This window comes from Tachysurus vachellii, chromosome 5 (genome assembly GCF_030014155.1).
Source record: "Tachysurus vachellii isolate PV-2020 chromosome 5, HZAU_Pvac_v1, whole genome shotgun sequence".
Lineage (NCBI taxonomy): Eukaryota > Metazoa > Chordata > Actinopteri > Siluriformes > Bagridae > Tachysurus > Tachysurus vachellii.
In genome coordinates, this window is record NC_083464.1 from 28,747,969 (window position 1) to 28,771,870 (window position 23,902).

Consider the following 23,902-nt stretch of genomic DNA (forward strand, 5'->3'; position numbering starts at 1 on the left):
AGCAACTTTACAGAACATAAACATAGAACAAAAGGTTAATATAAAGATTAATAGAATACAAAATTCAATATTAATATTAGATACATTTAAATCTTTCTACTCTGAATGACTTGTATGAAAAAGAAATCTTCTCCTCCTTCTCTTTTTTATCAGTTAAATTTAATCTCCCTAACAGCCACCTGTTTCATTTCTGTCAGCACTCTTATCACACTTCCTGGTTTGCTACGCTACTTCCAGGTCGGCGGCCAGGATTATTCAACTGTTTTTCACTCTGTGTTTTTGCCTACCCTGTATTCTTTTCCTGTCTGTGTGCTGGATTACAGACTGGCCTTTATGCTGAGTATTTACCTTCCTTGCCTGATTATTTTGTCAAGCTCATTAAAGACTTTAATTATTTACATTGGCGTCCTGCATTTGAGTCCTCCCTTCCGGCCCACTCTAACAGTTTCTTTCAAGTGAGACATTTAATTCAAAAGTTATTTCCTCATTTTCCTAATTGGCCACCTGATCTGAGCTTGATTTAATCATCACCCTTAACCCCGGTCAGAGACAGCTAATGTCTATCATCTATGGCAAAATAATCTCCCTAACCTCATCCTTAGTTGACTCCCTCAAACAAACCTTGGAGAAAGTCTTGTGGATTGACATATCTAAAGATTTTTTTATTTATACAAGTACAAACTGTCCAGATATCAAAAAAGTCATCATGATCATTAGATATTAAGCTGAGTATCAAAATCTATCACTTATACTAAACTTTTCTTGAAGTGATCATTTATGCAGTTGTAGAAAATTTCAAAGAGGCAATGAAAGAAGCTCATATATGCTAATCATATTTCTGTAACCACTGACAACCTTATGGAAGTGCCTAGCAGGGAAAACGTTATTCCATAACTCATATGATTCTGCAGGTATTCCAGTGGATTAGCTGTCCTCTTATAATAGTTGGAAGACAGCAGTAATATCTACATGATCTTTACATTTGAGAATATGTCTGATTTAAATGTTCAGTCAAATCAAGCATTGAGGATGACCTAAGTTAAATATTGAAATAAATGTGAATGCCTCGGGTAAGAAAATTGTAACCTGGTTTGAAAACCATCAAATATGATGGGTAACAACTGTTTCATCTGTTTTCATTTTCATTCATCCTCCAGAGAAATGTAGACACATTCAGAACCCATGAAATTGGCACTGTACTAAAATGATGAAGACATTATGAAGAATGGTTGTGATGGATAAACTGGTAAAAATATTTCATTGTGCTGAGTCTGGGCTTTTTTCTCGGTATGCTAACAACAAACAATTAATGTTTCCTTAACTTGCCTTATTATGTTAATAGTTTATATAATTAAATGCAATATCGAATGTGTGATACAGGTCTAGCACCACTTGCTGTAGATGGACTGCACGTTTTGGAGCTCAGCGCAGATGGTAAATTCAGCTGATGGCACCACCCTCTGTACCACCCATTGTTTCATTTTGCTTTCACTTTGTAACTGCAGTAGGATTTCCAGGAAATCACCTGGCCAACCCAACCTGGTTTTGGTCTAATAATAGTACGTGCTTTATAAAAGAGGACTGTGTTTAGAACCCTTTCTAAATCCTGAATTAATTTAGATACTTTTCAGGCTGGATTGCATTTTTTAAAGATGTATTCTGAATTCACTGTAGAGAAACTTTGAACTTTTATATTTAGTCCTAAATATGAAACTGCATTCTTTTAAAATCCATAGCTAGAAATATAAGGACATGGAAAATGCAGAGTTCTTTCACCATTCCTTGTTTATTTAATGCATCTAAACTAAGCTTCAATCAAACCAGATATGGTTTGTCCATAATCATATTTTGCCATAGTAACTATATGAGCTCATGAAAACACGGCTTTCCTCTAGCTATAAATTTATGGAAAATAGTCGGCTTGATGAAATGGGCCTTCTTTATTAAGTAAGCTTTGTGGAATACCATCCTGGAGTCCTAGGTGTGATATGTCAGTCCATTTTATTGGTTTTGCAGATAATCTCAAGTTTAAAAGGACAGTTTATGACCATCCCAGGTAGGCAGAAAGTGGAGTTTACAAGAAGGAACGTCCTAATGGAGAAAATGAACTGTGAACATAACCGATCACATCTGAGGAGAAATAACAGATTGAAATGAGAGATTTGTTCAGACAGCCAAGGGCAAGAAAAATATAAGTGGACAATATACGATGGGGATATGAGATGGGAAGAAGATTATGAGAGAGACAGGAGGGTACAGGTATGTTAAAATATGATAATTAGAGTACTCTGACATTCAGTAGTATGTTGAGTTCCTAGTTCTTTATCAAATGACTGAAATGAATAATTCATGAATGTGAACATATATGTTATTTGGGCATGTGGTAGCCTAGTGGTTAAGGTGTCGGGCTACCAATCGGAAGATTGAGAGTTTGATCCCAGGTCCACCAAGCTGCCACTGTTGGGCCCCTGAGCAAGTCCCTTAACCCTCAATTGCTCAGCTGTATAAAAAAAAAAAAAACTGAGATAATGTAAGTCCCTCTGGATAAGGGCATCTGCTAAATGCTGTAAATGTAATGTTATAATCTACAATAGTATACTATATCTATATAGTTTTTTATAATATAGTATTCTTCAGAGATGGGGGACTCGAGTCATATGACTTGACTCGAGTCGGACTTAAGTCGCAAGTTTGAGACTTGAGACTTGCTTGACAAATATTAAAAAAAGACTCGACTTGACTTTGACTTGACATTCATGACTTGAGACTTGACTCGGACTTGAGTTAAATGACTCGAAATAACTTGTTTTTTTTATTTTTGTTTTATCCTTTTTGTCTATTTTGTTTTTAAATCTGTTTTTAAACGCACACAAGAGCGTAATATAACCACGTGACGCAGCAGGCTAGCAGAGGGAGCGCGCGCACTAACTAATAAACCTTAACAGTCGTGACGAAACATGGAAGACGCTACACCAAAAATAATTAAGTTCGGGTACCGGGAGTTTGTGCAAGATGAGAAGAGAAGAACAGCAGTATGCGACCACATCGCTCACATTTGCATGACAAAGTTCTATCAAATTACCTTTTTTGCAAGCGCAATGTAGTGTAAATGGTTACTGTTCATGTGGAAATGTCAGCTTTTTTGCAATAGCACTTATAATTGGTCTTCAGTGTTTGGCTTTGAGTGAAAAGCGTATGGATCGTTTATGGGGATGCACATATATATAAAAAACATAAATATAAATATAAAAAAACTTCAGAGTTGCAAGCACAGCCATATTCTTGTCTAGCATGCACACGCACACACACACACACACACACACACACACACACACACACACACACACACACACGCACACATTCAATTTAAAGGGATAGTTCACCCAAAAATAAAAAAATTCTTTTATAATTTTCTCACCCTCATGGTGTTACAAACCTGTATAAATTTCTTTGTTCTGATGAACACGGAGGAAGATATTTTAAGGAATGTTTATAACTAAACCATTCATGAGCCCCATTCACTTCCATAGTATTCTTTTTTTCACTGTGGAAGTGAATGGGGCTCGTGAATGGTTTGGTTATAAACAGTCCTAAAAATATCTACATGTGTGTTCATCAAAACAAAGACATTTATACAGGTTTGTAACATAATGAGGGCGAGAGAAAGATAACAGTATTTTCATTTTTAGGTGAACTATCCCTTTAATTAATAAATTACACTCACTCCAATCATATCTCTCTCTCTCTCTCTCTCTCTCTCTCTCTCTCTCTCTCTCTCTCTCTCCAATAGTTAATTCACTTCAAGGTTTGTGGGATTCAATAATTTACGTTTTTTTGGTTGACGTGATTGATTGTTGTTATTCTGTTGTTAAAAAGGAAAGATCTAATTTAAGGATGTGTTCATGTCCCATTAAAAGGAAATGCCTGTTCAATAAATGCCATTTGGTTGCAAAGTAACCATTGTACTTTTTTATATCTACTTTTCCATGGTCTTCTGCCATGTTTGAGGCATCTTGAAACTTTTTATGCTTTTATGTTGGCCTTATTTCAGTTACATTTACATCTTATTCTTTGTAGTTTTGATTTTTATTCATTTTTAGATTTTTATTGTATTTACAACTCACCTGTATGTGGACACCTTTTAAAAATAAATGCATATAATCATTTTTGTTGCAAAAAAAACTCTCATAGTCCATAAATACTGTAGATTTAACTTTGTTTAATATATACATTTAGTTAAACCATCAAACATATGTATGACTTGCCAGTGACTTGCTTGACTCAAGCTACGACTTGACTTGACTTGCTTGACATAAAGCAGTGACTTGACTTGACAAAAAATGACTCGGACTTGCTTGAGACTTGAAGGTTAAGACTTGAGACTTACTTGTGACTTGCACATGTGTGACTTACTCCCACCTCTGGTATTCTTTCTATAATAATATCTTTAATAATTTGTCTCTCTTGTAGCATTCCGAGCTAAGGTATGGTTGAGTAAGAGTGGCTACCTGAGATCAAGAACACATTAAAGAACACATTAAACTCATTACGGATCACAAAAATGTAAAATTTACATTTACAGCATTTGGCAGACGCCCTTATTCAGAGCAACGTACAGAATCGCTTAAATGTGTCTGGAAGGTTAACACAAAGGTGTGTATACATGTAATATTAACACATTATTATGTGCTGTCTTTGGCTACACACATCCACCATCATTGGATACATTAATGCTGGTACACTGGGTTACATACTTAAGATACCATGAGTTTAAAACATTGTTCAAAGTTACAATGAAAAATGTTTTTTTTTTATATATATATATATATATAAATGCAAAAGATAGGGAAAGAAGTGCTAGTTGAAGTGTTTCCTGAATAAGTAGGTCTTCAAATGCCGTTTGAAAATAGCCAGTGACTCAACTGTCCGGACCGCTAGGGGAAGTTCATTCCACCACCTTGGTGCCAGAACAGAGAAGAGTCTTGTAGTATACTTGCCTCTTACCCTGAGAGATGGTGAACCAGTCGAGCAGTGCTGGTAGATCAGAGGGTGTGAGTTGCAGTGTGAGGAGTGATGAGGGCTTTGAGGTAAGAGGGAGCTGGTCCATTTTTGATTTTGTAGGCCAGCATTAGTGTTTTGAATCTGATGCGTGCAGCTACCGGAAGCCAGTGGAGGGATCGCAGCAGTGGGGTGGTATGTGAGAACTTTGGCAGATTGAAAACAAGCCATGTAGCTGCATTTTGGATCATTTGCAGAAATTGCATTCATAGGTAGACCTGCCAGCAGTGCGTTGCAGTAATCCAGTCTTGAAATGACAAGAGACTGAACAAGTACCTGAGCAGCCTGTGTGGACAAAAATGGCCGAATCCTTCTAATGTTGTAAAGAACAAACCGACATCAGCGAGTCCCATTAGCAACATGAGAGGAAAAGGACAGTTGATTGTCCATGGTTACCCCAAGGTTGCGAGCTGTGGCTGAAGGGGAGATCAGATCGTTGTGCAGGGATATGGCAAGGTCATGACCTGGGGATAAATCGCCTGGGATGAAGAGCAGTTCAGTTTTTCTAGGATTGAGCTTTAACTGAGGATCAGTCATCCATGATGATATTTCTGAGAGACACTTGTTTCAGCTTGCAGTAGGACTGCAGTAGGATTTCCAGTAAATCACCTGACACTCATAGCGGGAGTGGCTTGTGATGTAACCTGTTTATGGCCAAATCAAAGTACAGTCACTCTACAAGATGACTGGTGATGTGTTTTAGTTTCTAAAACAAAAAAGGTAAACATTTTATTTTTAAATATAAAACTGCATTATTCTAAAAATAATTTAGTTTGGTCTGATGAAAAAAACTTTCTTTTTTCATAATTAGGTTTCAGCAACACCAGCTGCTTTCTGCTTCCATCTAGAAACACCATGGAAGAGTGCAAGTATTCTTCTCTTAAGTAAGCTTATCCTTTTTCATTATTCCTTCAACACTCAAAAAAATCTGATTTCCCCAAAAATTTGATATTGCTTGAGAGAGAATTACAAATGTTTTTAATACGAATAACCTACAGAACTGTCACAGATATGAAATTTATATTTGCTTGTGCTTTCATGCACTTTGATTACTAAACACTTTTTTTTTACAATGCTATTAATTTCAATAAAATGCGTAAGCTACAATTGCTTGAATTGAGTAGTGCTTGAGACCATACTACACGTGTGTTTCTTTACAGCTGTATGTAAAGCATGTAGTCTTTTTTTTTTGTAATAGTACTAGATTAATAGCAAATGTGGTCAGTAAAAATGAGTGTGCTCAGTAAAAATCTTCCGTGAACCAGCCCAGTCTCCTACTGCAGACATGTTCACCATAGCAATTCTGATGTTATTTAAACTATATTTAACAACAAATAACATTAATAACATTAAATGAGCGATGAATCTGTCAGCTGAGATGTTTGTTTATAGCTTAAAGATTTATGTATACAGACTAACCATTTTTTTAGTCATAATTAAAATTAATATTTTATTTATCTTAATTTATGGTGTTGTTTTGGCTCAAATGCCAATTAATGGTTTTCACAAAGCCTTCTCAATGGTATGGTTAGTCTCATTGGTTGTGAATTATTATGAGGATTTTGAGGTTTTTGATAATAACTAGTTGTATAAGTTGCTCTGGATAAGAGCATCTGCTAAATGCTTTAAACGTCACAAAAGTAAACAATTTTATATATATATATATATATATATATATATATATATATATATATATATATATATATATATATATATACTGTAAAAGTAAAGAACATAAGTAATGTACATAATATGATTCAAAGACAGTCAAGATGCAGAAATTTTGTGCAGTTTATAAATTATCTAATTTAATTATTTCTATAGTGATTTTAACAATGGACATGTTTACTGAACATTAGAAATAAAGTACAAAATGTTTAATATTAATAGTAGGTAAAAAGTTTCATGATTAATATTAGAGGTTAATTTTAGACTTATTACATGTTCTGTGTCACGTGTCTGCCCCGCCTTTGTTACTTTCTTTACTTTGTCGCTGTTTCGTGTTATTTAGTTAATAAATTCAGTTTATTTTAGCTATCTTGCATTTGGGTCTGTTTTTATCCCCGCATTGCTGACAGAGGCAACTGTGGCAAGGTAAAAAAACTCCCTCAGATGGTAAGAGGATGTACGGAAGCGTATTGCATTCACTTCAGTAAAAAAAATCTACTGTCAGAAATCTGTTTTTCTGAATTAACGACTTAATTATCTCAAAATTATGAGATAATTTTTCAGGGAAAAAATTTTTTGCTCTGTTTTTCTGAATTTAAGGTTGCATCTGTATCTCTATTGTATCATAATTTTAACAGAATCAATTCTGTTGAAAAATGTTTTCACATTTAGGTAGCATGTGTCATCTGGCAATGTTATTCTTGGTCTCGGGAGAGGAATTAATGGTCTTAAGATAGAGGACGCATGGGCGTAAATTTCATTTAACAGTGGGGGGGACAATAAATATCAAATTTCTCATGAGCAATTTTTGAAGGGGGACACAAATAATACAGTCAAATTGTACTTATAAAGACATGTCCCCACAGTGAAAAACTTTGCTTTCATCATTATTATTGTAGCATGGAGACTGCATCATTATGGTTATTTTCAAAGTTTTTCTTCAAAGAAAGTAAAACTATCATAAAAAATAATCACAACAATAAAAACAAGGAACTTCCTCACAGTGGTTTGACCCACTGCCTGCTTTCCCAGTTCATCTCACCTTCTCTACAAACACGAGTCAGGTGTGTGGCTGCGGCTCAGTTAATGTTGAACTCCATTAAGTAGGGGATTTTATTCACTTTAAATAAAGTGATTCTCTTTAATGTAGTTGATGCAGACTCATTCATAAATTAGTTGCGGCAGAAATGCTGATTACGATGTAATTTTCCATGAATCTGCTATATTAGCGATTAAAATATTACTTATCTAGTTAAAGTTAGCTTGTTTACAATATCTTGTTGCATAGTGCACTGTAACTAACACGCCAAAGCCGTTTCCCATGCATTGTTTTATTTGGGACGACTTGCCTTAATGTTAAGTTAACATTATGCCAAGTTGTCCCAAATAAAACTGCGTAGCAGTGTTGTATAAAGTACTAGAAAGCAATACTTGAGTAAAAGTACAAGTATCGTACTAGAAAAAGACTTTGGTAGAAGTGAAAGTTGCCTTTTAGAATATTACTCAAGTAAAAGTCTTAAAGTATCTGATATTTACTGTACTTAAGTATCAAAAGTAATTTTCTGATATTTAATGTACTTAAGTATTTGAAGTAAAAGTAAAAAGTAAAATTTCAGTGATTTTCAGTAGGCATAAGAGGCACTTCATCCGGTAGGAAGAATATTTCATTCCAATGTACAGAAACATTTCTTGCAAATACAGCCACGGGTGTATAACGATATCTTCTTCACCCTGTTCACCACTATTGTCGGGGTGGTCGTCTATGACAGGGGCGGCCAACCCGCGGCTTTTTGCCCGGTTTCATGCGGCTCTTACGTTCATACTGAAGTTTGTATTTGTGTCTTTTTATTGTGCGTGTTCGCTTCACTTGAGTTCAATACGGTATTTTCATCAAACGCGCAGGTGAGTGGGATGAAAATACCTCAAAGTTTCCCAGTAGGAGCAAGATCATTTGAGTAAACAATTTGTGTCAAGTTCGCTCTCAAAATGGCAGGGAAAAAAAAGGTGATGATCATGTGTGCTCATGTGTATGATGTGGCTCTTTGCGGTAACACAGTAAAAAATGTGGCTCTTGGTCTCTGACTGGTTGGACCCTGGTCTACGATAACGGGAGGTCCTCCAGTAGGTGCTTCTATAGCGGTTTCAGTTGTGCTTCCGCCTCCTTTTGGCAACATTACGCTGAAATATAGCGTGCGGAGCTGCGTAATACAATCTATGAGCAGTGATTCGCCAAACCTCCTTTATTTCAGTCGCACACATTTCTGCTGATTTTATTTTGTAGTATCAAGTAACAAAGATGCTTAGTGGAAATACAGCGGAGTAAAAGTATACATTTTATCTAGGAAATGTAGTGGAGTAAAAGTGAAAGTTGAGATAATTTTAAATAGCGAAGTAAAGTACAGATACGTGAAATTTCTACTTAAGTACGGTAACGAAGTATTTGTACTTCATTACATTACACTGATCTTCTGCTAGACTTGTCTCATTATTGCTCTCCACACCCCTGCCATATGCACCTGCTCTGTCCATAACAGTGGTGTTGAATCAGTGCTGTTATCAGTGACGAGGTTTTGTGACCAAAACATATGATAGCAACCCAAGTGTTTCTTCAGTCAAAAACATGGGATGTTCTTAACTGACACAGTTAGTCACCTGGATTAACCCAGCTGAGCTAAATTATCACTTACTGAAGACAACGCTGAAGACTAAAGACACAAAATGTAGATAAAATGTATACTTTTACTCTGCTATATTTCCACTAAGCATCTTCGTTATCGTAGACCAGGGGTCCAACCAGTCAGAGACCAAGAGCCACATTTTTTTTTACTGTTTTTACACATTTTTTATTTTTTAATACTCTTTCAAAACCATGTTCATCCATAGTTCAACCTAAACTTGTGTCAAAATTCAATATTATAGCTGCACACAGAGGTGGGTAGAGTAGCCAAAAATTGTACTCAAGTAAAAGTACTGTTACTTCAGAATAATATGACTCAAGTAAAAGTAAAAAGTAGACATCCAAATAATTACTTGAATAAGAGTAAAAAAGTACTTGGTGAAAAAACTACTCAAGTACTGAGTAACTGTTGAGTAACGTCTGATTTATTTTTTAACACGACAACAATCAGACAGACAAAAATACAAAATAATCTTTAGGCAAATTATGGCTCATCCAATCAATAAAATAAATGTAAATTAATTAATTACAAAATAGCTTAAATTAAAATAATTCAGGTAAATTCAAGTACTTAATAAATAAAATAATAATAAATAAAAAATAAATATGCACAAGTAACACAAATTTCCAAACCTTTATACTTTTTTTACCAGGCAGAACTAGAACGAGGCAGCCCATAAATTCTCAAACTGTGTGTGTCTCCAGTGACAGAACAACAGAAGGAAACACACACACACACATTTCATTTCTTTTGTGTTGTGATTGTTGCACATTTGATGCCTTGATGAAAGGGCAATAAATGAAATACATCTCTACTCCTTTAATTCATTTCAGGAAGCCTCTAGTACTTTCCTTAGTTTCAGGTAAGCTAAAGCTTCTGGTTGCAAAGCTGTTTTTGTTTCTCAAAATATCTTCCTTCATGTTCATCAGAACAAAGAAATTTATACAGGTTTGTAACAACATGAGAGTGAGTAAATGATGACAGAATTTTCATTTTGAGTGAACTATCCCTTTAAATGTGTGTGTGTTCGGCGCTGCAAGAAACGACACGTCTGACGTCATCTGTTTGTCGGCTCTTGCGGCGCTGAGTAAAGTTGAGCACATAAAAAAAACTCGAAACAGCTGAACTCGACAAAACTGCTCTGTGTACTGTATGTCTGCGCCTCGTTCATTAATTAGTATAATAGTATATAGCAGAAAAAGTTCTCCCTTACTTCTCAGCGTAAGAAATACAAGGTGTGAACTGATTGAAATGCGTGTCTCACGGTGAAGACTTGAGAGCTCTGTCATATGTAACCTAAAAGACAAACATGCGCCTATCTGCTTTGGCAGACACAGAAGACACCACATAATGTAGCTGCTCTCTCGCACTTTTACTAAGGTAAACATGCTTTCAATATGAGGCCGGGGTGCGGGTTCTCCTCCTCGTTTGTGTTCGCATTGCCGACGGTTGATTCTGACATGTTTGTGTGGCTAACTAACGCGTCCCGCTGCTGAGATTGAGTATGGTAACGTGACGAGACTGCACAACTACGTTTGATTGGTGAAAAACAGTCACGTGGTAGAGCCTTAACGGAAGTTTCTCTATCTGTCCAAATTAAACATTAAAATTGATGCGTAGAATACCAAAGAGGTAAAAAGAAAAGTAACGAGATCATTGTAGCCTAATGTAGTGGATTAAGAGTACAGTTTCTTCTTCACAAATCTACTCAAGTAAAAGTAAAAAGTATAGTGATTTAAAACTACTCTTAGAAGTATAATTTTTTTCAAAAACCTACTCAAGTAAATGTAACGGAGTAAATGTAACTCGTTACTGCCCACCTCTGGCTGCACACCAGTAGAAGAAAAAGACAAACCTGCTCATATTTACAGTTTTACATGTTTATAATGAAATTCAGCACTAAAATACTGTTTGCATTATGATCTAATCATTGTAGGAATGAAGACATGTCCACCTCAGTGGAAGAACAACTAAATAAAATCAAAAAAGAGAGCAGCTCAATAACAGGATTCATCACCAGATATATTCTAAACACCAGGACTGTAATTGATGATGAAAAGCTGAAGAGAGTGGCATTTGGAGTAAAACAGAAGAACAAACCCCAGAAAACCATATTAATAGTTGGAGAAACAGGAATAGGAAAGTCGACTCTCATCAACGCCATGGTCAACTACATGCTTGGTGTTGAGAGTAAAGACAGAATGTGGTTTGAGATCATAGAGACAGAAGAAAAACAAACTGTTTCTCAGACTCACGCAGTCACAGTGTATGACGTGTTTACTGAACTCTGCCCTTTCTCTCTGACCATCATTGACACGCCTGGGTACGGAAGCACAGAAGGTAAAAAGGATTTAAACGTTGCTGAAAGTTTACTTGGGTTATTCAGCTTTAACGATGGAGTTTATGAACTTGATGCAGTTTGCCTTGTGATGATATCAATCACCGCTCGACTCACTGATAGGCATCACTATATTTTTAATGCAGTTCTCTCCTTATTTGGCAATGATGTGGAGAAAAACATTGTCCTGTTCATCACACATGCTACCAAAAAGCCTAATAATGCCATTAAGCTTGTAAAGAAATCCAAAATCCCATGTGCTCTGACTGCTGAAGGAGAACCTGTGTATTTCAGATTCGACAACAGTCACTGTGAAGACTTTAATGATGATGAAATATCAGATGATTATCAAGCTTCATGGAATCTGTTGAACACAACCATGGAGAGCTTTCTGTCCTTTCTGAAAGAAAGTAAACCCATAAGTGTAAAGATGACAGTAGAAGTGCTGAGAAGCCGCAAACAACTGACTGCATCCATCTCCAATATAAAAGATAAGATTATACTGACAGAACAGAAACAAAAAGAGCTCGAGCAGACAAAAGAGGCTTTACAGGAAAATGAGAAAGAAAAAAGAGACAATGATAACTTTGAATATGAAGTAGATGAGGTCTATAAAGTAAAAGTACCACTAGAATACAGGTGGTGGCACTATGGATGGAAAGAGGCTACTTGTTGTAGCGTCTGTGAGGAGAACTGTCATTACCCATGGTGCCGGTGCATCCTAGGTCTCTCCTGGTGTAGTGTCATGTCTAAAGGGAAGTGCACAGTGTGTAATGGAAAGTGTCACTACACTGATCATGTTAAAGAGGGAAAATACTATGTGTCAGAGACAAGAAGGGTCAAGAAGACTAAGGAAGATCTAAAAATAAAATACATGATAAAGTCTGATGAGAACAAGAGCTTGATGAGTCAAATAGAGAATGAGATGGAAGAAATGGAAAAAGAGAAGAAGAGACTGGTGGAAGAGTGTTATCAATATGTGGTTAAACTGGAGGAGATCGCCCTGAAGAGGGACTCTGTGTTTACACTGAAACATCTGGATTTTTTGATTGAGAAAGTGAAAGAAACAGGAAAGCCAGATCAAGTGCAGAAACTTCAAGATATAAAAAGCAGCGTTGATATACAGTTGTATGCAACAAATGATTACTGGTCAATGCTAGACTAGTGGATACATAAACATACAGGAAAAGCCTGTATCATTTCCTTGATGAAGGAAATGAATGGTTAACTTCATGCTCATTAGATGAACCTTATCAATGTTATTCAACTTCAAAACCCTGCTCTCATATTCCCATACAAAAGAAAAGTGAGATTAAGGCTATAAATACCAGAAAACGTAGAGCTAGGAGAAAAAGACAAAAAGAAGAAGAAAAAAGAAGAGAATAGAAAAAGCAGCAGAAGAAATAAAACAACTGTTGAATAAAATAAAGAATATGAAGCTTGAGGAATAAAGAAATCAGTGGATGAAAAAGAATCAGACTCTATTCCGAGACAGAAATGAAGAATGGATCAAGATGAAGAATATTAAAGTGATTAAGTTTTCTTTATTTCTTTATATATTTTTTCTTTCTTTGCTTTCAAAATATGTATGCAATAATATTGCTTGTGTTAAAAAATAAGATGTGCCGAGTATGTTATATGAAGGCTCTCTTGGAAAAAAGTCAACCCTCAGTGCTCAGAAGGATACCGCTGACAGTAATCCGTAAAGGGAAACCCCAACACTTGTGGGGGAGGGACTTAGTTAGTAAGATTATATTGCAAGCTTGTGCTGTTTGAAAGGAATGTATACCTTAAAGAATACAACAGGTCACTGACCACAGGGTTACCGGTTTGGGGAAAGAGGAATGGAAAGGAATGTTGGTTTTAAAGTCAATAAGCATGCCGTATTGGTGAAAGGCTTGGAAATGTATAAAAGCTTGTCTTGAATTACATTGTGTGTGCATTCTATTGTAGACAGCCTCAGTGCATGTTATACTCTGTGTGCATCATAGAACAAACACAAGCTTTCTTGGTTTGTAATAATCTTTGCATTTTAATAAATTTTACTTATTCTAATAATGTTTGATTATTTGAAGGAGATTTTATTTGTAATTTACTTTTATTTTACATTACATATATTACACACATTTATCTGTATTGTACTTTTAATAAAAACAAGGCCTCCCATTGTGAGGACCCTGAAAAGACAAAAAATCTTACTCCTTTATTTTTTAATGTATTTCTCATTAAAGATTCAAACAATAGATTAGGTAGAAGAACTTGAAGAGGATCCTTTGTTAGAAGACCGAGGGGACTTCCAAGGACACCTGTATTCAAGGTAAGACCGACTCTGATAGTTGATCTTGTGTTTTCAACCTAACCTGTGCAAACTAGGACACATTCCTTAGTGGGATTGTGGAAGGGTTTCCTACGCAATCTGAAAACGTTATACGTCAGTATAAATTACTTCAAGTTTAAAAAAATGTCATTAGAACAAATCAAATTCAATATTTGTGTATTTTTATCCATATATATATATATATATATATATATATATATATATATATATATATATATATATATATATATATATATGATGTAAAGAAATCAAACTGAGAATATAAGATATAAGTGACTGAGAAAAATTCATTAATAAAGACTAACAAGGCACAAAAGCAAGACACAAACAATGACCAAGAAAAACAAAATAAATCAAGACAATGCTAAAGCAGGTAGAACATAACACCAATACAGATTTTAAAGGATTACAACTGCAAACCACTATGGAGAAGACACAGATGTTACAGAAGACATTTAAAATATGTGATGATGCTCTCTGGTGATCTTTTAAAGAATTAGTTGTGATGTATCTGATTGTGGACCATTTATGATGATCATTAAAATGTTTTCATGTGAAGAAGCAGCATTAACATGTACCTACTACACATCATTAATTTTACTTTCAGCATTGTAAATGTAACTTTATATGGTCATTATGGTAGCTTTCATTATTGCAGATAATACTACTAAAGAAATCTAGTACACTTGAAATATTATAGAAACTTGAAATTGTGGTGTTTTGACAGATCATGTCCTTTCTAGATTGAGCTGTATTTACACTTTCCTTGAATCAAAATGTTGATACGTTTCAAAATGTACCGAACCAGCAACTGAAAGTAAATTGAAAAAAATTATGAAATTTCTTTAACAGTCCAGGCTCCTGGAACACCAAACATGTGTCCCACCTATTCGGAACAGTTCATTCTGAACCTGCTCTTGACTACATCCTGCCCTCTAGGGGTTGTAAGATTGTCTAGGGGCTATAACATTAAACATAGAACCGAGAGTCATGGATACATTTACTGTACAACCTTTTTGCCTGCCAACCCAATAAACCGTTTGTCCCACCAGAACTCAGGTCACAAGTCATGACTTGGTGGTATTTATATTGTTTGCTCTTTCACCCAAGGATCAGTAAATCACATGGACACTCCAATTAAGATTATTAAATTATCAGGTTAAACCTAAATATACCTAATATAACAAACTCTACCTGTTTTTATTTAAGTATGCATGAACTAAAGTTCACGTATACTATGAATACTCATGTATCTATATTTGAAATCGGACATTCCAACCAAATGTGATTAGATTGAAAATAAAACTTAAATCATGACATAATGACATTTTTAAATTAGTTTAAATTAAATTCATTCTGTTTAGTATTTATTCCTGCAGCAATTAAGAATAAATGTTTATGTACTAACAGGGCTGTCAAGTATCACGCATTAACGTGACAGTCACTCATTTCGGTCTTTTATCACGCTCTCCCGCCACACATTGTATTTCTCACGCAGAAAACCTTACTATTTATCATATATTTAATAAGCTGCAGCGCCCAAAATGTCTGTCCGCACCGCTGTCTCTATAGAACCGGGCAGGAACCAAGCGCGTCTCCCCTGTAGTCGAGCCTGACACTTATCAGCCAATCAAAAATAGAGGCTACACAATAGCCAATCAGAAAATAGCAATATTGTATCTGGGTAAGATTTAATGAAACAACCAATGAAAAAAGCATATCTTGAAATTGTTCAGCATCATCCTCGTTCACCCTCAGAGAAAACCAGTGGAGCTGCGAGCATCACTTTGAGCACAGAGTAAGTAATGATCTCCTGTTTTAATGTTACAACAAATTCACAACTTGTTTGACACAATGACATTTTGACTGCTTTTAGAGATGTTTCCCAGATAATCAGCATCAGATTTTCATGAGTGTCGGTAACTTACCCAACATTTTTACACCCTGTTCACTGATAACACCTGCTCAGAACAAGTAGTCTAGGCCAGTGGTTCTCTCACTCTTGTCTGTCTTCAAAACTTGAGCCCTGACTTATTACAATTTTAAGAATACTTCAGTTTGCTGTTATTGTCTAGTTAGGGATCAAGGATGTTGATTATTCTTCATACTAATGCTTAGAAGGACATTCAATTCAATTCAATTACTATAGCACTTTTTATCGTCTCAGAACAGCTTTACAGAACATAAACACAATACAAAGTTTATTATGCAAATGTAACCTTTGGTTAAAGTATTAAAAATGAAAAAAAAAAAAAACAACTACGCCACCTGGGTTATTTATTCACCCAGGAAAATAGGTAAAACAAGACAAATACACTCTCCCTGTCACAGTGTAAGATGAGGTTAAGGCACTGTGACTTGAAATAACCACAGACACAGACTTAATGAACGTTGGTATTGCAGCTGATTTGCCCTACCCAGTTTTGCTAGGTACAGGTATGCCAGTTCTGGCTGATTTTGTGCAGGAGACAGTGTGGTGTGTGATAGTCACTAGAGCTCAGGCTCAAAATGTGACCCAGTCATCCAAAACGTCTGTACAGAGCACCCTTAGAGAAATGCCATTTTTCACAGAGCATTGGCCCCAATTTCATGAGTCACACACTGCAGCAAGTCTAGCAGTTACTAGGGATCAAGAGAGTACGAACAACTCCCTACCACCCCCAGACTGATGGACTGGTTGAACAATTTAACCAAGCATTAAAATCCATGCTTAGAATGTTTGTGTCAGAGTCCAGCAAAGACTGGGAACAATGGCTACCTTACCTCCTGTTTGCTTAATATGAAGTGCCTCAGGCATCCACCGGGTTTTCGCCTTTCGAACTGCTGTTTGCCCATCGGGTTAGAGGTCCTCTGGATGTCTTGAAGAACAGCTGGGAAGCTAATGACAAGCCACGCAAGCAGAACATCCTTTCCTATGTCCTTAAAATGAAAGGGCTGCTGCAGCGATCGTCTGTTATGGCCCAACAAAATTTGCAAGCATCCCAAGTCAAGCAGAAAGTTTGGTACGACCAAAAAGCCAGATCAAGATCCTTTCAACCAGGAGATCAAGTTCTGTTACTGCTCCCTACATCAGAGAACAAGCTCCTAGCAAAATGGTCCTTATCAGGCGAAGAGGAAACTTGGTCCAGTCACATATGAAATAGAAATGCCTTCCAGGCAACAACCATTACAGACACTTCACATTAACATGTTGAAACAGTGGCATCAGCGTCCCTCTCAGCCACATTCACCACAAAATGATATGAAAGAGCTCTTGGTTCGAGTTGTTGAAGATAATGAAATAGAGGAGCAATACTTACCTGTTCAAAGTGAGTGCCACCTAGACCTTCAACATTTGTCAGCTGAACAATGACAACAACTGCTGGAATGCATCCCGGACCAACTGTTCCAACCTGGAAGAACAGACTTTGTCCAACACCACATCCATTTAAAAGACCCAAAACCCATATGGCAACCAATGTACAGGGTGACAGAAAGACTGTTGCAAGTCATGAAGCAAGAGTTGGAGTTAATGCAGGAACTGGAAGTCATAGAGAAATCATCTAGTGAGTGGAGCCACCCCATTGTGCTTGTACCAAAGAAGGATGATTCTGCCCTGACTACAGAAAACTCAATTCAGTAAGCAAATATGATCCTTAATTGATGCCCAGAGTTGATGAACTACTTGAGAAACTTGGTCATGCAAAGTTCCTCACAACACTTGACCTATGCAAAGGGTACTGGCAAGTCCCACTAAGACATGGAGTCATACACCCACAGGTGGGGAAAGTCGATGCCATCAAGCAAGCGGTATGTCCTACAACCAAGAAGCAGGTACGAGCTTTGCTTGGCTTAGTAGTGTGGTACAGAAGATTTAGCCCCAATTTTTCAAGAAGGGCGTTAACACTCACTGAACTAACTAAAAAAGATAAGCCCAACTCTGTTATCTGGACAACTGACTGTGAAAGTTCTTTTATAGACTTAAGAGATGCTTTGTGCAGTGAAACTGTTTTGCTGAGTCCAGACTTTGGTAAACATTTACAGTCCAGACAGATGCACCAGAATGCAGTCTGGGTGCTGTACTTTTGCAAGGGGAACAAGGACAACTTCAACCCATTGTATTCAACCGCGGAGAAGGAGTGCCTGGCAGTTAAATGGGCCTTGGACTCTTTTAGGTACTACCTAATTGGTAGAGATTTCATCTTGGAGACTGATCATAGAGCCTTGACTTGGCTAAACCAAATAAAAGATACAAATGCCCGTATTACACGGTGGTTTCTATTTACTGTATCCTATTGGTCTGGCCCTGAAAATTGTACTGCTGATTTTTTGTCTAGGACACCACAGGGGGTGTCAACAGAAGGGGGAGGAAATGTCACAGTGTAAGATGAGGTTGAGGCACTGTGACTTGAAATAATAGTTTATCTACTATTATTTATTGGGCAATATATACACACCCAAAGATTGCAAACACTCACCAGTTTCCATTTTCCTGAACCAAACCTGTGCAATATACAACCTGAGCAGCCATTTTTGTGTGACATCATATGGGTCACCAGTTCATGCCTGTATAAAAATGTATTGTTTTGGTGTTTAAATTCTTAATGGTGGTTGGACATGTGTGTTCAATTATGTGTTTGTGTTTATTTATTTTCATTAATGTATATTTTGTTGCCAATGTTCCTATAGTCAGAGGAGAAAACCCCCTTCCGATTTCAGAATGGTTAGATCCACGGGTGGGACTAAGAGTATAAAATGGCTCATACACAGTCAGTCTTGGTGGATTATTGTAAACATTATCTTGTAAACAGTTTGTATATAGGCTAAATTTTGTAGAGTTTTTTCTTTTTGGATTATTTTAATTACACTGTGTGTTGGGGTTTGTTACCACATGTGTGCACTAATAAATTACCCTTCACCTGACTCCAAGTGGCTTCTGTTTCACTTTTGCCTCCCATCCCCCCAAAATCCTAACACTCCCCTTCTGTTAAGCCTAAAAAATCATTTCAGATAGTTGTAGGTGGACATTTATATAGTAACATACACTTATAGAAACAAAGGAAACAAAGAATACAAATAACATTCTGAACGCAACCGGTAAAGCCAAATTAGTGTTTTTTATGAGGGAAAAAACCCAAAAAGAACCAAAGCTGCTTAAAAGAGCAGGAATACAAAACTCACTCACTCACTCATTTTCTACCGTTTATCCGAACTACCTCGGGTCACGGGGAGCCTGTGCCTATCTCAGACGTCATCGGGCATCAAGGCAGGATACACCCTGGATGGAGTGCCAACCCATCACAGGGCACACACACACACACACACACACACACACACTCTCATTCACTCACACAATCACACACTACGGATAATTTTCCAGAGATGCCAATCAACCTACCATGCATGTCTTTGGACCGGGGGAGGAAACCGGAGTACCCGGAGGAAACCCCCGAGGCACGGGGAGAACATACAAACTCCACACACACAAGGCGGAGGTGGGAATCGAACCCCCAACCCTGGAGGTGTGAGGCAAACGTGCTAACCACTAAGCCACCGTGCCCCCCGGAATACAAAACTGGTTAATTCAATAGACTTGTACCAGGGATAAATATCCAACAGTGCATTACTGAAATATATCATACAAGTCAATGGGGCAGAACAATCTTTAAAAACAAACACTCTGTAAATCAGCGGTTCACTGCCGCAACATCCGCACCGCCCCGACTGTAAACCAGCAATGAGTCAAGTTTATAAAACTGCTCAGAAATGTACATAAAAAACAGAAAACAGCAGCTAGCGCTCTTTGGCTGCACCTGAAAACAAACCAACAACAACAAAAAAAAAAACATTTTAAAAAGTCTCCCCCTTCCCAAAAATAACCCACACCAACCTCTTACTTCACAAACGATGTTAAACTATTGTCACTATGCTACATGACTGAAAAATAAAAGAATAAAGCAGGAGAACGCAACAGGAAATTATAAACCGGAAGACCCTTTCTACCCACACAGCATGCACACAGGAGAGAAACCAAAGCGCCCCACTAAACCGTGCTTTTGTGTCTTCGGACCCGAAATCCACCCATCAGAATAAAAACAAATAAACCTAAATCAATAAAGATACTTAACTGGTCACACAAAGATTAATGTTTATGTTAATAAAAAAACAGATGGACTCTAATTTTATCTGAAATTTACTGCTAATCATAGAAGCTTACTTACTTTTGACACACAGTTATGTAAAAGAATTTTTCCGGCCATTATTAATTTAATGACCAAATATACTAGTTTTATCTTCTTTTGGGTTGATTGGGTTCACTTTTAGTATTTGTGTGAAAATTTGATGATGTTTTGGGTTATATTTATTGGAATTAAAGAAAATTCTAAAGGGTTCACAAACTTTCAGGCACCATTTTAGATAGTGTGAACGTGTGTATGTGTGTTTTTGTGTATGATGCCAGATTTGTGTCCCCTTCTGGAAGAAGATTTATTAAAAACAAAAAAAAAAAAAGAAAAAAGAAAAGAAAAGGGTGACTAGTGAAGGAATTTGGATGTCTGTCATTTTACTCTTTAATATTTTTCATTCATCTGATTTGGCAGCTGGGAAATAAGATATTTTTTGTTTTCCAATTTTGATGATTAAAACTGCTGTTTTTTCAATAATCTTTATCAGTGTTTATTAAATTCAAACTCAATAAATAAAAGTATTACTTAATTTTGTTTTTGGCTATCTTTCTGATCGAATAGTTGGGGCAGATGAAGCTGACTTACATAACCACATTGAGGCGCTGTTTACTTTATTGTGAACTGGTTTCTATGGGTCACGAATCATGACTTAAATTAGATTTACAAAAGTAAAAAATCATATGAACATAAAACCGATATGAATAAATAACTATATTATTAATCATAATTCCTCAAATATGTAGCATAATTGAAATGAAATAAAAACATTATTCAGTTAATCACCTCAATAGCAAAATGAACCAGCTATTGAATGAAATGTTATGAAGACAAATAATCTTGATTTTTTTTTCCAGTTTTAACGCTATAGGTGAGTATATACATAACTTCAGCATATTTTATTCTACGATATTTAAAAACAATATTTAAAAAATGACTTTTTTTTGTTTATCAGACGCTCGTATTAAACAGAATTTTACTTCTTACTAGTGTCTATTCTTGATTTTACTTCTTACATGATTCATACAAAAGTTTGGATCCTGCCTGCATCACGTGCAGATTCTGTTATCTTTCAAATTTAAACATTAAAAAACAAAACAAAATAAAATACTGCATCATCTGAAACCGAATAAATATAAGGCTGATCTTTCAGTTTTCACAAACCTCTAGGTCAGTTAACACTTCATGTGTCTTTATATTTTATATGTTTTATATTCTTAAATAAACTTTATGTTCACATTATGCATTTGTATATACTGTACATTTCATCTTAATCTTTCTTTATCTTAGCTAGCATGCTACCTTACATTAACTAGTAAGTTTATTGATGCTAACTAGTTTATATTAGTAAGATAGTTAGTGTGTGCAGATTTGTGTTGTATACTGGTTATATTTCATTGTATAACTTGGTTGTATTTTACCATATTTTATTAAACAGTACATGAGATACATCGCTGACTGCAGCAGTGTGAGAATCTCTCATTCTCTCATCCCTAAATTCTCAAAAGGAAGTATGTACACTCCTATTATCTCTGTGTGTAACGTCACAGTTTCTCCTCAGCGAGTACAAACCCTGCTCCATGGACAGACAGATAGATAGATAGATAGATAGATAGATAGATAGATAGATAGATAGATAGATAGATAGATAGATCTATATAGACATAGCATAGTACAGGTACATAGCATGGAAATGTCGTTTAGCATCAATAGTAGAAAAAAAAATTCAATCGATCAAGTGCAGATAATCATGTAGGAATATGTAGAACAATAAATATGTTATAGCAGGTGTTATGTGCATCAATGAAGTATGAGAAAAATGGGAATATGTGCCAGTTGTCCAATATGTCTATAAGATAAGATATACCTTTATTCGTCCCACAATAGGGAAACTTCTATGTTACAGCAGCAAAGGAAAAAATGTTCAAATGTAAAGTAAAAAGTCAGTACAAATAAATACAGTACTGTTTAAAAATACAAAAGAAAAGAAGCAATTAATATGGTAGTTCCACTTCCAAACCAATTGCACTAGGAAATTTTGCACAGTTTACAAAATGGTGTTATTGCGCAGTTGCTAAATGTGTCATTTTTATTGCACTGTACAAAAAACAAGAAATAACAGTGTGCATCTGTATTGTCTGTCCAGTCCAGTTTGCTGTTTAGATGAACACCCAGGTACTTATAAGAGTCCACTCTCTCAATATCCTTTCCCTGAATGTTCACTGGTGATAGTGAAGTATAATTCTAATGATATATATATACTCAACACTCCTGAACACCACTTGGATATACAAGTCTATATACAATATCTATATACAAGATGGCGCCTCGGATGGCAGCCTCGGCACAACTCTCTCCAGTACTTTCTTTCTTTTTGTTTACTTTCTGTGTGTTTTGTCACCCTACCGTGATAACTTACACTAGAGAAGGACTGCTTAACATAGGGCATTTCACTCCAGACAACTTTTCACCAGTTTTCACAAACCTGGACAGTTTTTTGGAAATCTTAGTTGGAGAAGCAGCTGCGATGGTACATGGAGGAGATGCTGGCAAGGGAAGCGCGACGTTGCGCTAGTGAAGCTGTGACAGAGGGGATTTAGAACTGCGCTACCATAGATTCACCTGGCGAACCTCCACTCACTGCCGAACAAAATGGAACCAAATGCATACTGGCAGGAGGTGATGCGGCTGGTGCTATGGTGCAGTCAAACACCCTCAAAAATGTGGAGATGATAGTGGACTTTAGGAAAGACCCCTCAACACTACTCCCCCTCACAATATCAAACAGCACAGTGTCATCTGTGGAGGCCTTCATGTTTCTGGGCACTACCATTTCCCAAGACCTGAAATGGGAGTGCAACATAAACTCCATCATCAAAAAGGCCCAGCAGAGGATGTACTTTCTATGCCAACTATGGTCTGCCACAGGAGCTGTTGATGCAGTTCTACACTGCAGTCAGTGAATCTGTCCTGTGCACATCCATCACCATCTGGTTTGGTGAAGCAACAAAACAGGACAGGAACAGACTGCAACGCACAGTAAAAACAGCGGAAAAAATAATTGCCCACCCCCCCCAGGACACAAGAACCAGAAACCGGGCAGGAAAAATCACCACTGACTCTTTGCACCCTGGACACAACCTCTTTCAGCTCCTCCCTTCTGGCAGGCACTACAGAACTTTGCTTACTAAAACTGCCAGACACAGGAACAGTTTCTTTCCCCAGGCAATCACCCTGATTAACAACTCACCATAATTATATTCACTGCTTCATAACATAAGTACTGCATTATCAGGACTGTCAGTCATCACATCATCTGTATATATTACTCACACTACTGCTGTTGTATATTGTACAAAAAGCATAATATTGCACAATATTGTTATTTGCACTCCCACATTTTATGTACATAACTGATCAGTCATATTCCATATTCATATTTAATACTCATTCTGTCAATATTGTATCTCATCATCTGCTAGTGTTATTTAATTCATTCATTCATTCATTCATCTTCTACCGCTTATCCGAACTACCTCGGGTCACGGGGAGCCTGTGCCTATCTCAGGCGTCATCGGGCATCAAGGCAGGATACACCCTGGACGGAGTGCCAACCCATCGCAGGGCACACACACACACACACACTCATTCACTCACGCAA

General features: G+C 36.6%; 1 protein-coding gene across 2 annotated transcripts; it reads left to right on the plus strand.

Annotated features, from left to right (window-relative positions):
• Positions 1-5,711: 5,711 nt before the first annotated feature.
• On the plus strand, positions 5,712-13,134 carry LOC132846336 (uncharacterized). Of its 2 annotated transcripts, XM_060871012.1 has the most exons (3): positions 5,712-5,778; positions 5,870-5,942; positions 11,341-13,134. In XM_060871012.1, the coding sequence occupies exons 2-3, from the start codon at positions 5,914-5,916 to the stop codon at positions 12,905-12,907; spliced, it is 1,596 nt and encodes a 531-aa protein (XP_060726995.1). In that variant the 5' UTR covers positions 5,712-5,778; positions 5,870-5,913; the 3' UTR covers positions 12,908-13,134. The 2 variants fall into 2 exon arrangements, with proteins under 2 accessions (XP_060726995.1, XP_060726997.1); XM_060871014.1 differs by lacking the exons at positions 5,712-5,778; positions 5,870-5,942 and adding an exon at positions 10,237-10,784.
• The last annotated feature ends 10,768 nt before the right edge of the window (positions 13,135-23,902 follow it).